We start from the raw sequence: 21,580 nt of genomic DNA, 5'->3' as shown, positions 1-21,580 counted from the left end.
TGGAGAAATATGTATCTCTAGACCCCTACCGTCTTCGCATTTCCACAAAGCAAAATTTTGCTTTGTTTACCAAACCTACCTGAAAGAATGAATATATTCATATCTGTGAATAGAAATGTGGATGATTGTTTTCATATTATGTACAGAGGATTCATGCAGCCTATATACAGAAAATAAATGTTGGATACCAGAACCTTTGTTACTGATAAATGAAAAATGATGTTATAGTACTGTTTATTTAAAAACCAGTGGCCACATCAGTAAAGATTATATCCTCCTTCCCCTAAAATTCTCCTAGACATTAAAGGATCCAAAGTATTAAATTCTTACAAGTTTGTTTTAAAATGTTATCATTCAAGTAAGCCAGTCTTCAAATTCTATGAACACTGACCCTTCAATAATCTTGTTCCAGAATTGGAACAAGATAATATGACACACTAGATTAAGACAGCAATTGCAAGGCATATTTGAACAGCTTACTTTCTTTAAAACATCTTCAAGGCAAAATAAACTGTAAGAGAAAATTAATAAATACTGAGCGGAAACTACAGTGTTTAAAAAAAAAAAAAAGGATTAACTTTCTCTATCTCCCCATAGCTTCCATGATGAATTTTTATCTTTTTGCTTTTTTTACTGAAAATAAAGGACAAATTACTCTTTAATCTTGAATACTATTGTGCCAGGGTAAGAACAAAAAAGTTTAGGACCTTTGGTAAGACGATTTAATTAACAGTGAAGAACTGTACTTTATACTACTTTTCTATCTTTAATTATATAATTCAGCATTTCCTTATGTGAAATACTTCAATATTTATGGGCTCAAACAAAGTAATTATAGGACCTGTGAAGGTTTAAGAGCCCAGATAGGGTTTCCCTATGTTGCCCAGGCTGGTATAACTCTGGGGTTCAAAGGATCCTTTAGCTTTGGCCTCCCAAAGTACTTGAATTACAAGCATGAGCCACAGAGTCCTGCGTTTTTTTTAAAAGATAGTCAACAAACCATTCATTCTTAAAACCAATCTGTTTTGCCATCCTTAAGAACAGTGGGCTATTAAGAACTAGAATACAAAGACAGAATAAATCCAAAATAAGAGATAGATTCTTTCAAGAATTTCTGTAATTCAGAGAAATTTTAAGAAATAAAAACAAATACAAAAACAGAAATAACAAAGAGGCCAGGCGGGGTGGCTCACGCCTGTAATACCAACACTTTGGGAGCCTGAGGAGGGTGGATCACCTGAGGTCCAGAGTTAAAGACCAGCCTGGGCCAACAGCGTGCAACCATGTCTCTACTAAAAATACAAAAATCAGCTGAGTATGGTGGCAGGCGCCTATAATCCCAGCTACTAGGGAGGCTGAGGCACAAGAATCACTTGAACCTGGGAAGTGGCAGTTGCAGTGAGCCGAGATCACGCCACTGCACTCCAGCTTGGATGACAATGCAAGACTCCATCTCAAAAAAATAAAATAAAATAACAGAGACATCAAGCATGGATGTACCAAAAGCAGAAGATAAACAGCCAAAGGGTGATGTTTCTCTTTTTTTGAGATAGGATCTCACTCTGTTACCCAAACTGCCAACTCCTAGGCTCAAGTGATCCTCCTGCCTCAGCTTCCTGAGTAGCTAGGACTATAGGTGCGTGCCACCCATGCCTGGCTAATTTTTTTCTTTTCTTTCTTTTTTTTTTTTTTTTTTTAAGAGACAGGGTCTCACAATGTTACCCAGGCTGGTCATGAACTCCTGGCCTCAAGTCTCTCAAAGTGTTGGGATTATATTGTGCAGGCCTGATATTTCTTCCTTCCCTTTCCTTTTTTTTCCCATTACCTTAAACTTTTAACAGTTAACTGATGTTTCTTAAAACCATTTTCTGGATACCAATTTCTGCTAGGGAGATTTCTACTGGTTTTGTTGGTTCGTTTTGGTCATATTTCGTTTATATTGGGTCCAAAATTCCCTAAGGCACACAGGTTCTTACTTAGAATAACACTACACTGAATTATCTAGTTCTCTTTTTTCCATGTTACTGTCAAGGGAAGCCACTTTTGTAGCACAATTTACATAAATGCAAAGGCCTTTTTAGCTCCATCATCCATATTGAAGAACGCTAAGTTAAATATAATACACCTTTGGGGTCCTTTCCCTCATCTCACAGTTAAGGGAAACTCAAAATCTGACACAGTTTTAAATTAGATGTGCCCTGTTCCCAAAATGATTTCTACTGACGCTCCCTCATCTTTTTAGTTTACAGAACAACCTAGGAAGGTTAAACAAACAAACAAACAAACAAACAAACCATACTCTATTGTCTTAGAATCCAGGGAGAAAAAAAACCTGGCAATTTAGTTTCCTGAAATACAAAGTTGGGTAGAAAACTATTAATCTGAGGCAGGCGGATCACTTGAGGTCAGGAGTTCAAGACCAGCCTGGCCAACATGGTGAAACTCCGTCTCTACTAAAAGTACAAAAATTAGCTGGGTGTGTTGGCGGGCACCTGTAATACCAGCTACTTGGGAGGCTGAGGCAAGAGAATCACTTGAACCCGGGAAGTGGAGGTTGCAATGAGCCAAGATCATGCCACAGGATTCCAGCCTGAGCAACACAGCGAGACTCTGTCTCAAAAAAAAAAAAAGAAAAAGAAAAGAAAAGAAAACTAATAATCTTTTCAAAGTGGGCAAGTAGCTGGATAAAGACAACTAGAATGGGAAATCATTCTGACAGTGGAAGCAATCTATGAGAGGATCTACAGTGGGAACAGGCAGGAGTGCTGTAGGCTACAGACCCAGAAAACTAGTGGGGTTCCCTCATAGCTGTTCTAGGCTCTGTTCAACACAACCCTTCTGTTGTTTTATATTTCAGAAGTTGGATCTTCCTAAAAGTGGTATTTAACAAAAATAATCCTTCTTCCTTGAATATACTATTTTAATAATGTATGTTCATGTCTACTGTCAAGTAATGAAGAATAAAATAGAAACCAGTAACATCTGCAGTTTGATGTGTTGTGAGTAGGAAACCTTGCTCTGATTGCTCTGATCCACCGAGTCTCCTGGCCTACTTTTGCACCTCTGGAGCTGTGGAGCTGGCCTGCTTGCTTGTTAAGTATTTCCTATGGACTCTTGCTACTCTGTCATCCTCTATGAGGTTGGGGATCTTCCCTGACATTCCTTAAAAAACAGCACATTCCATCTTATACTTAATGCTGACACTTGAAAAATCAAGCTGGATATCATCACCTCAGTCTCACTTTATTCACTATCCTTATATTACAGACTTCTATAAATATGTTCATCTTCCTCATTAGATTGCAAACATCCTAGGATAAGGAAAATTGCTATCTGAAACATTTTTAAGTTCTATGAACCCATACATTTTTATTTAGTAAATGAGTTTGATATTGTACGTGACACTCTACAGAAGAACTGGATACAATTAGAAATTAATATATTAATATAGAATGAACAAATTAAACTTTAAATATTTCAAAGCTCCTTAGCTGCTCTTCTACTTTGGAAGCAATCAAACGCTTGATGACAATATCTATGATGTCAACTAAAAGTCTCAGAGATTACAGTGTTTAACTTCATTATACAGTACAAACATTATACTGTATATTTATCCAAAGACTTACAAACCAAAAAGTATCTGAGACAGGTCTCAAACAATTTAGAAGTTTATTTTACCAAGGTTAAAGATGTGCACCTAGGAGACAGATCAGTGCCTTTCTCCAAAGATGATTTTGAGGGCTTCAGTATTTAAAGGGGAATGGGCAGATATTAGAGAAAGAGGAAGAAATTTTTAAAAGGTGGGAGTAGATAAGAGACAAAAGTTTACATTCTTTTAAGTCTCTGATCAGCTGTTCACATGTGAGGCGTGGTAGAGGACTAGTCACTTATGCATTCCTCTAGCTCAGTGAATCTGCATTTTTACATAAAATAAACATAGGGCAGAGGAAGCAATCAGATACGCATTTGTCGCAGATGAGCAGCGGGATAACTTTTGAGTTCTGTCCTTTTCCGACACCTGTGAAGAAAACTATCAATTCACATTGTCAGCGTCAAATTTAGCAGAACTGTTTTAGGGTAAAGATCTTGGGTCCCACAAGGAATTTCCTAGCAGGCAAATTGTAAGAGAGGTATGTAGCTTTTTTATAATGTAGCTATCTTACATAGCTACAGAGGCAGCTTTGCTGTGATGCAAAGCTTTGGGAGGCAGGTTTGCCTGATGCAGTTCCTAGCTTGACTTTTCCCTTTGGCTTAGTGATTTGGGCGTTGCAAGGTTTATTTTCCTTTCACAGACTATACATTCTCCTTAGAATACTACTATGAAAGAGAACACTTTATCTTAGATGAGATTATCAGTTATATTCATAACTGATCATCAGTTATCAGGATGTCAATGCTTCTGTTAATTAAAAAATGTGTACAGAAAAGAGAAAAAACAATGAGGCCTTACTTTATGCATGCCACTGTACTAACAGTTTTCTCATGTTATTGAAAATTCTCTTCTCAAAGTAGAATACTTGTATTTTATAGAAATATGCTGCCCTTTTTTCTTTTTCTTTTTTTTTTTTTTTAAGACAGGTCTCGATCCATCGCTGAGGCTGGAGTGCAATGGTGCATTCATGGTTCACTGCAGCGTTGACCTCCCAGGCTCAAGCAATCCTCTCACCTCAGCCTCTCAGGTAGCTAGGACAACAGGTGTGCACCACCACACCCAGCTAATTTTGGTATTTGGTATTTTTTGTAGAGATGGAGTTTTGCCATGTTGCCCAGGCTCATCTTGAACTCCTGGGGTCAAGCAACCCACCCACCTCGACCTCTCAAAGTGCTGAGATGATAAGCATGAGCCACTGTGATTGGCCTGTACTTCTAGTTTATAAATAAAAATCTCAAGTTCAGTGCATTTGAAAAAAATCATTTCTATAATAACCAATTATGAAAGACTCATATGTATCCTGTTTTCCTAGAGACGTAATAGTATGATATTATAAATAATTGTTATAGAAATGTTATCAACATAAATTTCAAGGAAGAAATAAGAAATATACTGAAGAGCTTCAGCTTTCATACAAATATAAATATGAGAGGCAGAAAAACTGCAACATATGAACAGTCTTAAATAGAATTTGTTTCTATAGGGACTTAAACTGTAAGTTATAAACACAGAAGGGTAGGTCCCATTCGGGGAAAATGGCACAGAGCAGGCAGGACTAACTTGCGGCTCCCACTTGGACAAACAGGGCAGCGTGCACAGACCCACATGGTGAACTTTTGCTCCAAGAACTACTGCAGGAACATACCAGGAAAGCCAGAGAATCCACAGACACTTTGAAGGAGGTGGATTGCAGCTACACGCTCCGTGGGAAAGCCGAGGAACTCCAAAGACAAAGGACATAATTGCTTGGGAGCTTTATGGCCCTGCCCATTGCCTGAGATGCTGGAGCAGTTGCAGAGAAGGGGAATACTTATAGACTGCTGGTGGGAATGTAAATTAGTTCAGTCACTGTGGAATGTGAAGATTTCTCAAAGAACTTAAAAGAGAACTATTATTTGACCCAGCAATCCCTCTATTGGGTATATAACCCAAAGGAAAATAAATCATTCTGCACATCTGTTCATCACAGCACTATTCACAACAGCACAGACACCGAATCAACCTAAATGTCCATCAATGGTAGACTGCATAAAGAAAATGTGGTAGATAGACACCATGGAATACTACACAGTCACAAAAAAACAAGGAGATCATTCCTTTGCAGCAACATGGATGGAACTGGAAGCCATTATCCTAAGCAAACTTACACAGGAACAGAAACCAAATACCACATGTTCTCACTTACAAATGAGAGTTAAACACTGAGTGCACATGGACAAAAAGAAGGGAACAGCTGGGTGCAGTGGCTCACATCTATAATCCCAGCACTTTGGGAGGCTGAGGCGGGTGACCACCTGATGTCAGGAGTTTGAGATCAGCCTGACCAAGATGGTGAAACCCTGTCTCTACTAAAAATTCAAAAATTAGGTGGGCGTGGTGGTGCACATCTGTAATCCCAGCTACTTGGGAGGCTGAGGCATGGAAATCACTTGAACCCGGGAGGTGGAGGTTGCAGTGAGCCGAGATTGTGCCACTGCACTCCAGCCTGGGCAACAAGAGTGAAACTCCGTATCAAAAAAAAAAAAAAAGAAGGGAACAACACACACCAGGACCTACTTGAGAGTGGAGGGTGAGGATCAAAAAACTACCTATTGAGTCCTATGCTTATTACCTGGGTGATGAAATAATCTGTACACCTAACACCCATAACATGCAATTTACCCATGTAACTAACCAGCACATGTACCCCTGAACCTAAAAGTTTTTTTTTCTTTAATTCTATTTTCTAAAAAGTTGGAGTTTGGAACACTTCTGATTTTGGATTTTCAAATTAGGGTTGTTCAACCTGTATGAAAAAATTAACTTGAAAAGAATCACAAATTTAAGGCTGGGCACAGTGGCTCACACCTGTAATTCCAGCACTTCAGGAGGCTAAGGTGGGCAGATTGCTTGAGCTCAGGAGTTTGAGACCAGCCTACGCAACATGGCAAAAACCCATCTTTACAAAAAACAGCCAGGCATGGTGGCATATACCTATAACCTCAGCTACTTAGGAGGTTAAGGTGAGAGGATTGCTTGAGCCCAGGAGGCAGAGGTTACAGTGAGCTGATCGTGCCACTGCACTCCAGCCTGGGTGACAGAGCCAGATCCTTCTGAAAAAAAAAAAAAAAAAAATTCATGGACTCAAATGTAAAATATAAAACTATAAACCTCTTAGGGAAAAAGAAGTCTCAGGATCTAGGGCTAGACAAAGAACTCTTAAATTTGACACCAAAAGCATGATCAATAAAAAAATAAATAAATTAGACTTCATCAAAATGAAAAATTTTTGCTCCATGAAAGACCCCATTAAATGTATGAAAAGACAAGCCACAGAGTAGGAGAAAATATTTATAAACCATGTAAGTGACAAGGATTCATATCTAGAATATATAAAGAAATCTCAAAAATACCCAGTTAGAAAATGAGCAAAAGACATGATACGTTTTACCTGAAAGAATATACAGATGGCATAAAAAGATGTTTATCATCATTAGCTATTAAGGAAATAATGCAGAGAAACTGAATCAGCCATATACTGCCAAAGGGATGTAAAATAGGCTCTAGAAAACAGTTTGTCAGTTTCTTGAAAAACTAAGTAACTACTATTTGACCCAGCAACTGCACTCAAAGACATTTATCTCAGAAAAACGAAAACTTATAGTCAGTCACTCAAAAACCTATACACAAATGTTTATATACTAACTTTAACAGCCAAAAACTGGAATCAAAGTAGATGTCCATCAATTACTGTATGATTAAACAAACTGTAATACATCCATACCAATGACTACTACTGAGCAATTAAAAAGGATCAAGTTCTTGATGCACACAACAATTTAGATGAATAGCCAGAGAACAATGCTGAGTTTAAAAAGCCAGTCCCGCCCCCTTCAACAGCTCAGCTGGTAGAGCGGAGGACTATAGGTGCACGCCTATGGCCATCCTTAGGTGCTGGTTCGATTCTGGCTCGGAGAGACGCCTTTGTTTGGCCAGGCGCGGTGGCTCACGCCTGTAATCCCAGCACTTAGGGAGGTTGAGGCAGGTAGATAACCTGAGGTCAGGAGTTCAAGACCAGCCTGGCCAACATGGTGAAACCCCGTCTCTACTAAAAATACAAAAATTAGCCAGGCGTGGAGGCAAGCACCTGTAATTCCAGCTACTTGGGAGGCTGAGGCAGAAGAATCGCTTGAACCTGGGAGGCAGAGGTTGCAGTGAGCCGAGATCACACTACTGTACTCCAGCCTGGGTGACAGACGGAGTCTCTGCCTCCAAAAAAAAAAAAAGCCAGTCCCAAAAGGTTACACATTGGCCAGGCACAGTGGCTCACGCCTGTAATCCTAGCACTTTGCGAAGCCGAGGCAGATGAATCACTTGAGGCCAGGAGTTCAAGACTAGCCTGGCCAACATGGTGAAATCCCGTATACACTAAAAATACAAAAATTAGCCAGGTATGGTGGCACATACCTGTAACCCCAGCTACTTGGGAGGCTGAGGCAGGAGAATTGCTTAAACTCAGGAGGCAGAGGTTGCAGTAACCCAAGATTGCATCACTGCACTCCAGCCTGGGTGACAGAGCGAGACTCTGTCTCAAAAAAAAAAAAAAAAAAAAAGGTTACATATTACATGATTCAATGTATTTAACATTCTTTAAATGATAAAATAGTTAAAATGAACAGATTAGTAGGTGCTAGTCATTAAGAAGGAGTTGAGGTTGGGGATGGAAGAGAAGTATGTGTGGCCATAAGAGGGCAAGTGGAGGATCTCTGTAGTATGGAAATGTCCTGCATCTTGCCTTATCAACATCAATACCCTGCTGTGATACTGTACTATAGTTTTGCAGGATGTTACCATTGAAGGAGACTGAGTGAAAAGCATGCGGAATTTCTCTGTATTGTTTCTTATACATGTGAAGAATCTACAATTGTCTCAAAATAAAAAGTTTAAATAAAATAAACATCTTTAAAAAGAAAGGCTCTTTACCTGCTAATCCTGCAATCCCTGTGTTTCTCTACTGCTATGTCCTTATTTCTACTTGTCACTCAAATCAAGTTCCTTCTTTGCTCTTGGATTATTTGATTCTTATTTTATCCAGCTAATACCACTCAAATGAAATTACTCTTGCTAAAGTCAATGATAATCTTCCAACTGAAAAACAAAATTGAAATGTGCTAGTTCTTCTACTTACTCAGCCTCTAAGTATTTGACACTGATCACCACTCCTCTTCTATAAAAACTCTACCTCCTCTGCTTCCATAACAATACCCTCTACCAGGTCTTCTCCTGCCTCTTAGCTGCTCTTTGGGTGATGGGTTGGGTGGGGGACAGGGGGCAGGGAGGGTGATCAGGGGAGGAGGCTTTTTCTTTCCTTTAACTTCAAAATGCTGGTTTCACTCAAGGTACAAATGCTCTTCACGTTCTATACATGCTTCTTGGGCACTCTCATATTCAGCCATTCTATCTAAATATTATAGACTATAGGCCTTCCTTACCAATATCTATTCACATAAACTGTTTCTAGATCAAGGTGAATACCTCACAGAAAACTCAAACATAATATATTCCAGACTAGACTACCCTCTCTTATTCTCCTCAGCCAAAACAATCTGTTTTCCTACATTCGTATAAATTACAGCTGGGCGCAGTGGCTCACACCTATAATCCCAGCACTCTGAGAAGCCAAGACAGGTGGATCACCTGGGGTCAGGAGTTCAAGACCAGCCTGGCCAATGTTGTGAAACCCTGTCTCTATTAAAAATACAAAAATTAGCTGGGCATCATGGCGGGCACCTGTAATACCAGCTGCTCGGGAGGCTGAGGTAAGAGAATCGACTGAACCCGGGAGGTGGGAGTCACAGTGAGCCAAGATAGCGCCACTGCATTCCAGCCTACAGCCTGGGCAACCAAGAGAGGCTCCGTCTCAAAAAAAAAAAAAAAAATTGTTTTACCATCCTTATATTTATCCTAGATGGAAACCTAAGAATTTAGGATAACTAGACTCTGACTCTGTAGGCTCTTCCTTCCTTAATCTCCATATCTAATGTTTCTATGTCATTTTAATTCTTCTGAATCTCATTCAGCTTTGAACCTCTTCTGCCAGTTTCTTAATTCAGTTAAATTCTGATCATCTCCTAGTTGGTCTATCTCTTAGTCTGGCTCTTTTCTTTTTTTTTTTTTTTGAGACAGAGTCTCGCTCTGTCACCCAAGCTGGAGTGTGGAGTGCAGTGGCGTGATCTTGGCTCACTGCAAGCTCTGCCTCCCAGGTTCAAGCCATTCTCCTGCCTCAGCCTCCCGAGGAGCTGGGACTACAGGCATGCGCCACCATGCCTGGCTAATTTTTTTTTGTATTTTTATTAGAGACAGGGTTTCACTGTGTTAGCCAGGATGGTCTCGATCTCCTGACCTCATGATCCACCTTCCTCAGCCTCCCAAAGTGCTGGCATTACAGGTGTGAGCCACCACACCCGGCCTTCTTTTCTATTCTTCATACTGTTTACACGTTGGTTTTACTAGTGCTCAAATTTCTTCCATGGTTCCACACTGCTTTCAGGTTCTATATTGCTTTCCACAAACGTGGACTTTTCTATGTTTCTTAGTGTCATGTGTAAGACTTTTAAACCTCAACCTACTTCTCATCCTCATCTCCTACAGCTTATCCTTCTTTTCTGCTCTCTAGACTGACTGAGCCATCTGGCAGTTCCCAAACATGCCACAATGTCTCCTGGTATTACCTTAAAACAAGTTCTTTACTCTTCCGGGAATACCAGCCTTCCATTTACTTGGCTCCCACTCAGCCTCATGATGGAGCTCTAGCATTTCCTCCTGAGAAGTCTTGCTGAACATCTCTCATCCTGCAGTGACCATCTGTAATTACTTTGTAGACTTTACAGTATCAATTGATTTCCTTCTTAATCTCCTTTTGACTCAAAATTTTTAGGAAACATTCTCCAATTACACAAAAATTCTCTACTATGATCCAGATGGATCCCTTTGCCCCAGTGAGAACTTTGTAATTACTGTACTTATCTAAATTATTAATGATCATTCTTTCTGGTCTCTTATATTAGAATGTAAACTGCTGAAGGACAAGGAATTCTGTCCATGAGGACTTAGGACATAATTATATGTCTCTAAAAACTTTAAAAATACTAGCAAAGTCTTGAAAATGAACAGACCAGCCTAGGCAACATGGCGAAAACTCATCTCTACAAAAAAAATACAAAAATAGGCTGGGCGTGGTGGCTCACCTCTGTAATCCTAGCACTTTGGGAGGCCAAGGCGGGTGGATCATCTGAGGTCAAGAGTTCGAGACCAGCCTGGCTAACATGGTGACATCCTGTTTCTACTAAAAATCCAAAAATTAGCTGGGCATGGAGGCACACACCTGTGGTCCCAGCTACTCAGGAAGTTGAAGCAGGAAAATCACTTGAACCAGTGAGTTGGAGGTTGCAGTGAGCCGAGATCACGCCACTGCACTGGGGCCTGAGTGACAGAACAAGACTCTATCTCAAAAAAAAAAAAAAAAAAAAAAAAAAAATTAGCGGGGGTTAGTGGTGCATGCCTGTGATCCCAGCTACTTGGGAGGCTAAGGTGGGAGAATCACAAGAGCCTGGGAGGTCAAGGCTGCAGTGAAGCAAGATCACACCACTGCACTCCAGCCTGAAAAACAGAACGAAACCCTCTCAGAAAAAAAGGAAAATAAATAGAAAAGAAGACTATTCAAGAAAAAGAAGAGGGTGCATTACTAGAGATAAAATTAGGCTATTAAAAGTAAGTACTGCAAATAATATCATTCTTTAAAAAAAACAGATAATGCATCTCAGTTCTAATAGCCGTCCAAACTAACCTTAGTCTTGCTGAACATTCTCCTTCTTCTTTGGCTACCCATCCAACATCAGCAAAAGACGCCACTGCATCCTCTCCTGGGTGGCTGGGACTCCATTCCGTTGCATGGCTGTTAATCTACAAGTTACAAATAGGGAAAGTTCTTCATCTGGCACCAAAATGTTAAGAATAAATTTTTTTTTTACTCACCTAAAAGAAAATCGTCAACTCTGCTGTTAAAAACATGAGTGGTTTCTAACTCTTCCACTGAAGGTCTCTATGATTAATAGTCATAATCATATTGTTGCCTAACAGTATATGACAATTGCAGAACTATAATTTAAGTTTATTTGGTTTTCATTTTATAAGTTGTTTTTTGTTTGTTTGTTTGTTTGTTTGTTTTGAGATGAAGTCTAGCTCTGTCACCCAGGCTGGAGTGCGGTGGCTCGATCTTTGGTTCACTGCAACCTCCGCCTCCCAGGTTCAAGTGATTCTTCTGCCTCAGTCTCCTAAGTAGTTGGGACTATAGGTGTGCACCACCACGCCCGGCTAATTTTTGTATTTTTAGTAGAGATGGGGTTTCACCATGTTGACCAGGCTGGTCTAGAATTCCTGACCTTGTGAACTGCCCGCCTTGGCCTCCCAAAGTGTTGGGATTATAGACGTGAGCCACCGCACCCAGCCTATAAGTTGATTTTTTTAAAAACTATCCTAGAAAATTAAGAAAAATTTTAGAATCTAAGCATGAGAAACCACTTTTTTCTAAAGAGATTTTAAAAGGTATGTGTAAGCAGCGGGGTATAGGAACAAGCAAACCGGCAGGCAGAGGCTGTGGTGAGCCGAGATCGTGCCACTATACTCCAGCCTGGGTGGCAGAGCAAGACTCTGTCTCGGGGGAAGAAAATAAGAACAAGCAAAAGACCAATTTGAGCTAAATCCAGAAATATTTCTAAATGGGTATTATATAACTGTTTTGTTATAATGTTTTTATATATGTATACATTATAATATTGAAAATGGTTTTTAAAACTCCTTAAATCTCCTACATTTTAAGTAAAAGTATTAAAGAACAAAAGAACAAACAGCAGAACAGAATTCTCTACCTAAACTTAACATGGATGCAAACAAAGAATATTTTGAAATAAATACAAAAAAAAAAAAAAAAAGACAGGTGCGGTGGTTCCTGCCTACAATCCCAGTACTTTGCGAGGCCAAGGCAGGCGGATCACTTGAGGTCAGGAGTTTGAGACCAGCTTGGCCAACATGGTGAAACCCCATCTCTACTGAAAATACAAAAAAAATTAGCCAGGCATGGTGGCACACACCTGTAATCCTAGCTACTCAGGAGGCTGAGGTGGGAGGATTGCTTGAACCCGGGAGGCAGCAGTTGCAGTGAGCCGAGATTGCACCACTGCACTCTAGCCTGAGTGACAGGGTGAGATGGTCTCAAAAAGAAAAAGAAAAAAAAAAAAAAAAAGACCAGCAGGATATCTTGAAACTTATTTTGAAAAACAAGAAGGATAACTAACTTAAATGTACATTTCATTATACATATAATAATGCCTGAGTCAAAAAGTCAACAAATAATAACTTTTAAATAAAGTTATCAGATTAATACTTCCTAAAAGTGTGAGTGAGGTTTAAATAAAAAAGAAAAACAATCAATCCACACTTTTTAATTACGGAAAAAATGAAAAGGCCAAAGAGATTTAGTCATTAATATGTTTATCAAAAAGTTACCCTTGGGACTCATGCATTGTTCAAACCTCCTCAATGCCATCATTGCCAAGTCAAACTTTTGGAAAATATATTTAAATAATGCCTCTTCCTTAAACACAAAATATATCATGCAGACACATAATACTAACATTGTTGACAGTTTAAAATATCTTCAAAGTAATATTATGAATAAAACGTTAAACATATCAGCTGTTGGTATGTGTACTCTTCTGGTGTGATCATCTAATCAACTTAATAAAGTAGCATTAAAAATAACATTTTAAGGGCCGGGCATGGTGGCAGGAGCCTGTAACCCCAGCCACTAGGGAGGCTGAGGTACGAGAATCACTTGAACCTGGGAGGTGGAGGTTGCAGTGAGCTGAGATTGCGCCACTGCAATCCAGCCTGGGTGATAGAGCAAGACTCGGTCACACACACACACACAAAATGTTAACAATAAAGTACTAAGAACATCGAGTATCTAAAGCACCTTAAATTCAGCCAGGTGCGGTGGCTCACGCCTGTAATCCCAGCACTTTGCGAGGACAAGATGGTGGATAGCTTGAGGCCCCAGTAACTTGAGATCAGCCTGGGCAACATGGCGAAATATCCGTCTCTACTAACAATACAAAACAATTCGTCAGGCGTGGTGGCGTGCGCCTGTAGTCACAGCTACTCGGGAGGCTGAGGTGGGAGAATCATTTGAACTCAGGAGGCAGAGGCTGCAGTGAGCCGTGATCACACCACCACACTCCAGCCTGGGCAACAGAGTGAGACTCTCTCAAAAAATAGAAATTTTAAAATCTTGCCCTCCACAAAAACAAAAACAAATAAACCTAATAATGAAATTATGATAAAAAGGCTTTCAAAATACTAATTTGTATGTAGTGGAAGTAATTTGTAGTCAGATGAGGAAAAAAGTATAAACTTCAGTAAGTAAATTCTCAAGGTATAAGATCAAAGGGATGATTTTTGTACTTCTCCCTATGTAGTTCAGAAACTTATCCAAACAGATATTTAGCAAATCAGTATCTCACACAACTTAAATAACATAACTGAGTATCATATTTGATCTCAAGAGTTGAGAAATCAGGTAATGTTCTGTTCCTACCCATTACTGAAAACAGAATGGTATCCTGATATTCCCATAACACTGTAATAAGGAGATTCTAAGTGGGTTATGTGGCTATCCTTCAGCAGGAATGTTCCCAAGCCCTGTGAGGCTCCTAGCGGAGATGGTATTTAATGGGCTATTTTGTATAAGTGTTAGACAAATCCTTAGACTAAAATCTGAATGGTGCCTTCCTAAGGTACTAATTCATGAGATGATCAATCTGATCATGACCCTTTGTTCAGAAATAAAAATTCTGTTCTGATATAATGACTAGTTGGTAGAAAGTTAGGTATATTTAAGACAAAGACTTCTTACTTTCCTACAGAAGTTACAAAAATAGCTGTTTTCTTCAAAACATCTATAAAAGGAAACAAAGTGTGGGGAGGAGGGAAGAAAAAAAGAAAAACAAATCAAAAAAACAAAGTACTACTTTTCTTTTTTGTTGTTGTTGAGATCAGGTCTCACTCTGTCACTCAGGGTGGAGTGCGGTGGAACCATCTTGGCTCACTGCAACCTCCCGCCTCCCAAGTTCAAGCGATTCACCTGCGTCAGCCTCCAGAATTACTGGCACATGCCACCACACCTGGTTCATCTTTTGTATTTTTGGTAGACATGGGGGATATCGCCATGTTGCCCAGGCTGTTCTCAAATTCCTGGGCTCAGGGGATCCACCCACCTTGGCCTCCCAAAGTGCTGGGATTATAGGCATGTGCCACCATGCCCAGCCACTACTACTTTTCTAAGAATACATAATCACAGAAATAGAAGTTAATTCATTTTCAGGATATCATAAATAGTTATTAAGGATTAAACACATTTCTCAATTTTACATCTATAAAATTAAATAATGCCTCCATAAAATTAGTATGCTAAACATAAAATGCCAGCTTTTGCACAAACTTTTAAGAAACAAAACAAGATATAACAAACTATTCCATGGACTTAATTTGGATCTTACTTAAGCCTTAATTATGTAAATGATACCATGTCCATAATATGTGCTCAATAAGATGAAAATGTTAATGATGCTCTCAAGAACCAATTCCAAAACTGATAAGATGTATGTCATTTCTACTTGACATCCCGTCCCACAAAACAAAATAGTTTTGGCATTTAAGTCAAACTCATTCAAAAGACAAAATAAAACCAGAAAAAAATCTTCTTTATAAAAGGCCATTTCAGGTGTTGGTGAAGGAAGTATTCATTGAGTGACACAGGCATGGGACACAAAGGACAATTTCCAGGACAATGCACTTAGTAAAGTACAAGTCAAGATGAAGTCAGCCCTGGCAAGGACTGACAGTAAGAAATTCTTGGAAATACGATGTAGACACCACGACATGCATAGATGACCGATGGAAAGTTTGACAAAGAAAAGGACAACTTACTGAAGGTTCCCAGCAAGGTCCTGTCCTACTACAGCTATTGTCAGTGGAAAAAGAAAAAAAAAGTGAAGAGATAGAAATTTTTTTTCAAAATCACATTTCATTCAGAGCAAAAATTTAATAATAACACTAAGTTACCCAAAATTCAATTTTATTTTAGAAATCTTACTGAAGCCACTTTAATTTAAAATATTCTGATAATGTAATATACCAAAAAAAATCAGTTCATTTAATAAAGTGCATATTAGTAAAATACAAATGTTGTACAACAGTAGAAAAGCTTAGAATAAAAATGTTAGGAGTACTAACTTCATCCTCTTGTGACTTTGTAAAATAAACACACAGTACTGGGAACTAGGATTTGCTGCAAAGGGCATAATAGCAAATTACACTCATTCTAGTTTACTACCATTTGTTTATAGTCAAATGCATAACATACACGGATTCTTTGTATGTTTGTTTGTTTGTTTTTGAGACCAAGTCTTGTTCTGTTGCCCAGGCCAGAATGCAATGGTGCCATCTCAGGTCACTGTAACCTCCACCTCCCAGGTTCAAGCAATTCTCCTGCCTCAGCCTCCCAAGTAGCTGGGATTACAGGCACCCACCACCATGCTTGGCTAATTTTTGTATTTTTAATAGAGACGGGGTTTCACCATGTTGGCCAGGGTGGTCTTAAACTCCTGACCTCAAGTGATCCACCCGCTTCAGCCTCCCAAAGTGCTGGGATTACAGGTGTGAGCCACCACGCCTGGCCCACATATACATATTCTTAATAGCAACATAGTAAAATGATAATCTCTAGCTTTTTACCTATATAGATTTAATTATTTCTCTTTTTTCTACCAGTTGCTTCCACGCTAAGAAAAACTAAAAGCAGGCCGGGCGCGGTGGCTCACCCCTGTAATCCCAGCACTTCGGGAGGCCGAGGCAGGCGGGTAACAAGGTCAGGAGATCAAGACCATCCTGGCTAACACAGTGAAACCCCGTCTCTACTAAAAATACAAAAAATTAGCCGGGCGTGGTGGCGGGCGCCTGCAGTCCCAGCTGCTGGGGAGGCTGAGACAGGAGAACGGCGTGAATCCAGGAGGCGGAGCTTGCAGTGAGCCGAGATCGCACCACTGCAATCCAGCCTGGGCGACAGACTGAGATTCCGTCTCAAAAACAATAAAAAATAAACGAAAAACTAAAAAAAGAATTTCAGAGGTTTTTTTTTGGTTTGTTTTTTAAGATGAAATCTCACTCTGTCACCCAGGCTGGAGTGCAGTGGTGTGATCTCGGCTCACTGCAACCTCAGCCTCCTGGGTTCAAGCAATTCTCCTGCATCAGCCTCCCAAGTAGCTAGGATTATAGGTACTTGCCACCACGCCCAGCTAATTTTTGTATTTTTAATAGAGTTGAGGTTTCACCATGTTGGGCAGGCTGGTCTCAAACTCCTGACCTCAAGTAATCCACCCACCTGAGCTTCCCAAAGTGCTGAGATTACAGGTGCGAGCCACCGTGCCTGGCCTGTTTTTTGTTTTTTGGTTTTTTTCTTCCTTTTTTGAGACGGGGTCACTCCCTGTCGCCCAGGCTGGAGTGCAGTGGCGCAATCTCGGCTCACTGTAAGCTCCGCCTCCCGGGTTCAGCCATTCTCCTGTCTCAGCCTCCCGAGCAGTGGGACTACAGGCGCCCGCCACCACGCCCGGCTAATTTTTTGTAATTTTAGTAGAGACGGGGTTTCACCGTGTTAGCCAGGATGGTCTCGATGTCCTGACCTTGTGATCCGCCTGCCTCGGCCTCCCAAAGTGCTGGGATTAGAGGCGTGAGCCACCGCGCCTAGCAGAATTTCTGTATTTTAATACAGTATAGTGACATACAGTGACACCATCAACTTGCCAGGTGATATGCCTGTGTAAAGAACACTAGTCTGAAAGATGGAACACTAAATTCAATATTCTAGCCCAGACTCAGTCACTACTATTTCTGAATGTGATTACTTTTTTAAAAGGTATTCTTTAAAATGACAAAGTTGTATATATTTATTATGTTTGAAATATGTGCAGTGGTTCAATTGAATTGGATTACCTCACGTACTTATTTTTTCTGGTGAAAACACTTAAAATCTACTCTCTCGGTGATTTTCAATAAACAATACATTGCTGTTAACTATAGTTACCTTGTTGTAAATGTATCTCTTGCATGGTCACTATTTTAAGTGAACATTTATTAAAAGTTTCCATATATAACACACTTAGAATAGTAGAAGGCAAGAGAACAAAGCCACCAGAGGGAGGAAAATGTGTGTATTTCTGAAAATAATCTTTAAGGATAAGCAGCAGTATCCTTGTGGAAATACAAGTCTTTAAGAGATCAACTGCCTGAGATGAATAAAATGGCCACAAACATTTGTTGGTTACTTTTTTTTTTTTTGAGACGGAGTCTTGCTCTGTTGCCCATGCTGGAGTGCAGTGGTGTGATCTTGGCTCACTACAACCTCCAGTTCCTGGGTTCAAGCAATTCTCTCTACCTCAGCCTCCTAAGTAGCTGGGATGACAGGAACTTGCCACCACGCTCGGCTAATTTTTATATTTTTAGTAGAGACAGGGTTTCACCACGTTAGCCAAGCTGGTCTCAAATTCTGACCTCAGGTGATCAGCCCACCTTGGGCTCCCAAAGTGCTGAAATTATAGGTGTGAGCCACCGTGCCCAGCCATATTCAGTTAGTCTCAAAACTACTATTTCACAATGCCTTTTTTTTTTTTTTTTTTTGAGATGGAGTCTCATTCTTTCGCCCAGGCTGGAGTGCAGTAGCGTGATCTCAGCTCACTGCAACCTCTGCCTCCCAGGTTAAAGTGATTCTCCTGCCTCAGCTTCCTGAGTAGCTGGGATTACAGGCACTAGCTATCATGCCTGGCTAATTTTTCTATTTTTAGTAGAGATGGGGTTTCACCACATTGGCCAGGCTGGTCTTGAACTCCTAACCTCCGGTGATCCGCCCACCTCGGCCTCCCAAAGTGCTGGGATTATAGGTGTGAGCCACTGCGCTGGGCCCCACAATGCCAGATTTATAAAACATACTATTGGTAGCTGAATTCAGTAATCTTTAAGGGCTGACTATAAAATTATAGCTAAAAATAACAAAAAATGAACATCATATACAGTATGACATAACATGCTAGCATATTCCAAATTATCTAGTAGTTATTGAAACACGTGGTTAAATTTAACAGTTATTTTACATATTAATCCAGGTATGCATCTTCAGACAGCTCAGATGTTCAAAGATCCCTATACCATACTACTAAGTCTCCCACTTTAATAGCTCCTGACTGACTGGAACCTTCTCTTGGTTCCTCAAACAATTTATATCTGGCCTTTGGATCTCTGCACATGCTATTCTCTCTGCACACAATGACTCCCTCAACCTCTACTTGTCTCCTCAACTCTGTAGAGCAGGGTCTTTGTAATCCTTAATTGTCATTCCTTTAGAGAGGCTTTCCCTGAGAACTCCTGATATTCTCCCCCATGCTATACTACTTCATACTATATGACATTTATTACAAATGATAATTATATCTTTATTAGCATATTGCCTTTTAAATATCTCTCCCACTGAATCACATAACCAATAAGTGCAGACATACATGTCTGTTTCATTCACCACTCAATACCAACACCTGGCATAAAGTATGAATTTCAAGTTTACTTGCTACATAAAGATGTGCCATAACAAATGGCCATTTTACTTCCAGATTTAATCACCGTGTGTGAGCCTTAGTAGGAATCTCATTCATTACTCTTTTGGTTACTGAACAGTCCTTTTCCACCAATTCCAAAAACCACTGCTTGCAGTCCAAGAAAATAGCTTGGGTTAGGTTTACCAGAGAGAAAAAGGTGAAATTACCCAATAGTGTTGGTATTCAAACTACTATAACCACACAGCCAAGTCCCCAACCCAGGTTATTCTGAAGTACCTCACTTGGTAGTACTCAGAATCACATTTTTGGGGGTATTTTGCCTTAAGGTTTTTTTTTTTAAATGTAGTAACACCCCAATATACTACACTTACATTCCATGTTTCTCTTTAATTCATACAACTTAAAATACGTTAAAATGTACCCCAAAAGTGCTTTAGTGAATACTTACAATTGCCAAAAGATAATATGTCACTGTTTAAATGTGTTGGTAAACACAAACTTTCTGTACCAAAACACTAAAACAAAACTATGTCTAAGGTCCTCAACTTTAGCTGCATAGGATCCTGAAGAGGTTTTAAAAAACAAATACATGAAATTCAGATTTAGTAAGCTATTAAACAGGACCTGGATTTCTTTAAAAGCTCCCTAAGAATTTTAGTACAGAGGTAGGGAAGCATATAGAGCCACATTGGAGGATGAGGCCTGAGCATGGGTTTTGTTTTGTTTTGTTTTTTTTTAACTCTCCTGACGATTTATATGTGTCCAGTGTTAAGAACCACTACAGGATGGGCATGGTGGCTCATGCCTGTAATCCCAGCACTTTGGGATGCCGAGGCGGGTGGATCACCTGAGGTCAGGAGTTCGAGACCAGCCTGGAGAATCTGGTGAATCTCTACTAAATATACAAAATTAGCTGGGTGTGGTGGCGCATGCCTGTAATCCTAATCCCAGCTACTTGGGAGGCTACAGCAGGAGAATCGCTTGAACGCGGGAGGTGGGGGTTGCTGTGAGCTGAGATTACGCCATTACACTCCGGTCTGGGCAACAAGATCGAAACTCCATCTCAAAAAAATAAATACAAAATAAATAAATTAGCCAGGTGTGGTGGTGCGCGCCTGTAATCCCAGCTACTCGGGAGAGTGAGACAGAGAATCACTTGAACCCAGGAGGCAGAGGCTGCAGTGAGCTGAGATCGAGCCACTGCACTCCAGCCTGGGTGGCAGAGCAAGACTCTGTCTCAAAAAAAAGAAAAAAAAACCACTGCAAATTAAAACCTCTGCATCCCACTCCTCCTTATCCCCCAGAGTTTACTGCTTTTGCAAGCCCCTCCATGAACTGAATTTTCTTTAGATGTCATGAATCTAGAATAGAACTAGGAGACAAAGAAGGGTCTGTTCTCCTAGTATGTCTTAATCTAGTTCCTACCTCCACAAGGAAAATGATATCCAAAAACACAAAACGCTTATGGCCACAAGTGTGTAGGTGTGCTGAAATGCACATATGTGAAAGGTAGAAAAGGGCCAGGGGAAGTTAGCTTTCTTCAACCAAAGTAAATGTGAAGGGTCTAGAGATCCTGTTTTGAGTATAAATTAGCCAATTAATTCCTAGAGCTAACTGAAGTACAGGAGAAGTAATAAAACCTATGAGGTTATAGGCTGTTCTTCAATAACACAGCAAAGAAACATGTATTGGGTGTCTTTTATAGGGCTTTTTACATATGTCACCTCATTTTATTGCCAGCACAACAGTCACTGTGCCCATTAATTGGATGAAGGTGTGACTAAATGTGTTGGTATGTGTTCTGATTTGTGACCCTATAAAATATACAGAAATCCAATCTGTAAAACAAAGGAGTTAAATTATTTATTATTATTTTGCTTTTCTATAAGTTATTGGGGTACAGGTGGCATTTGGTTATGTAAGTTCTTCAGTGGTGATTTGTGAGATTCAGGTGCACCCATCACGCAAGCAGTATAACCTGCACCATATATGCTGTCTTTTATCCCTTGCCCCCCTCCCAAAGGAGTTAAATTAGAAAACCAAGTAAGATAATTTGCTCTGTAACTATAAAAGGGCAATAACGATAATAACAAAACCACTACTAGCAGTAGTACTTTTACTCTGCACTCACTATGTATGAGTCATTATGCCCAGGACTTCACATGGATAATCTCATCTAATGCTCAAAACACAAAGGAATGTGCCTGTACTGCCTATCATTTACATAAGA

General features: G+C 39.9%; 1 protein-coding gene across 3 annotated transcripts in view; it reads right to left on the bottom strand.

The window, feature by feature from the left end:
* MTFR1 (mitochondrial fission regulator 1) overlaps positions 1 to 21,580 on the bottom strand; it is an 87,760-nt gene that overhangs the window by 26,523 nt on the left and 39,657 nt on the right. For all 3 annotated transcript variants that reach the window (XM_008000761.3, XM_008000762.3, XM_008000760.3), the window contains exon 4: positions 11,478 to 11,593. In XM_008000761.3, the coding sequence (XP_007998952.1) occupies positions 11,478 to 11,593 (116 nt within the window). The remainder of the gene's footprint in view (positions 1 to 11,477; positions 11,594 to 21,580) is intronic.

The sequence above is a fragment of the Chlorocebus sabaeus genome, chromosome 8 (assembly GCF_047675955.1).
Source record: "Chlorocebus sabaeus isolate Y175 chromosome 8, mChlSab1.0.hap1, whole genome shotgun sequence".
Classification (NCBI taxonomy): Eukaryota; Metazoa; Chordata; class Mammalia; order Primates; family Cercopithecidae; genus Chlorocebus; species Chlorocebus sabaeus.
This window is presented reverse-complemented; position numbering and strand designations above follow the sequence as displayed.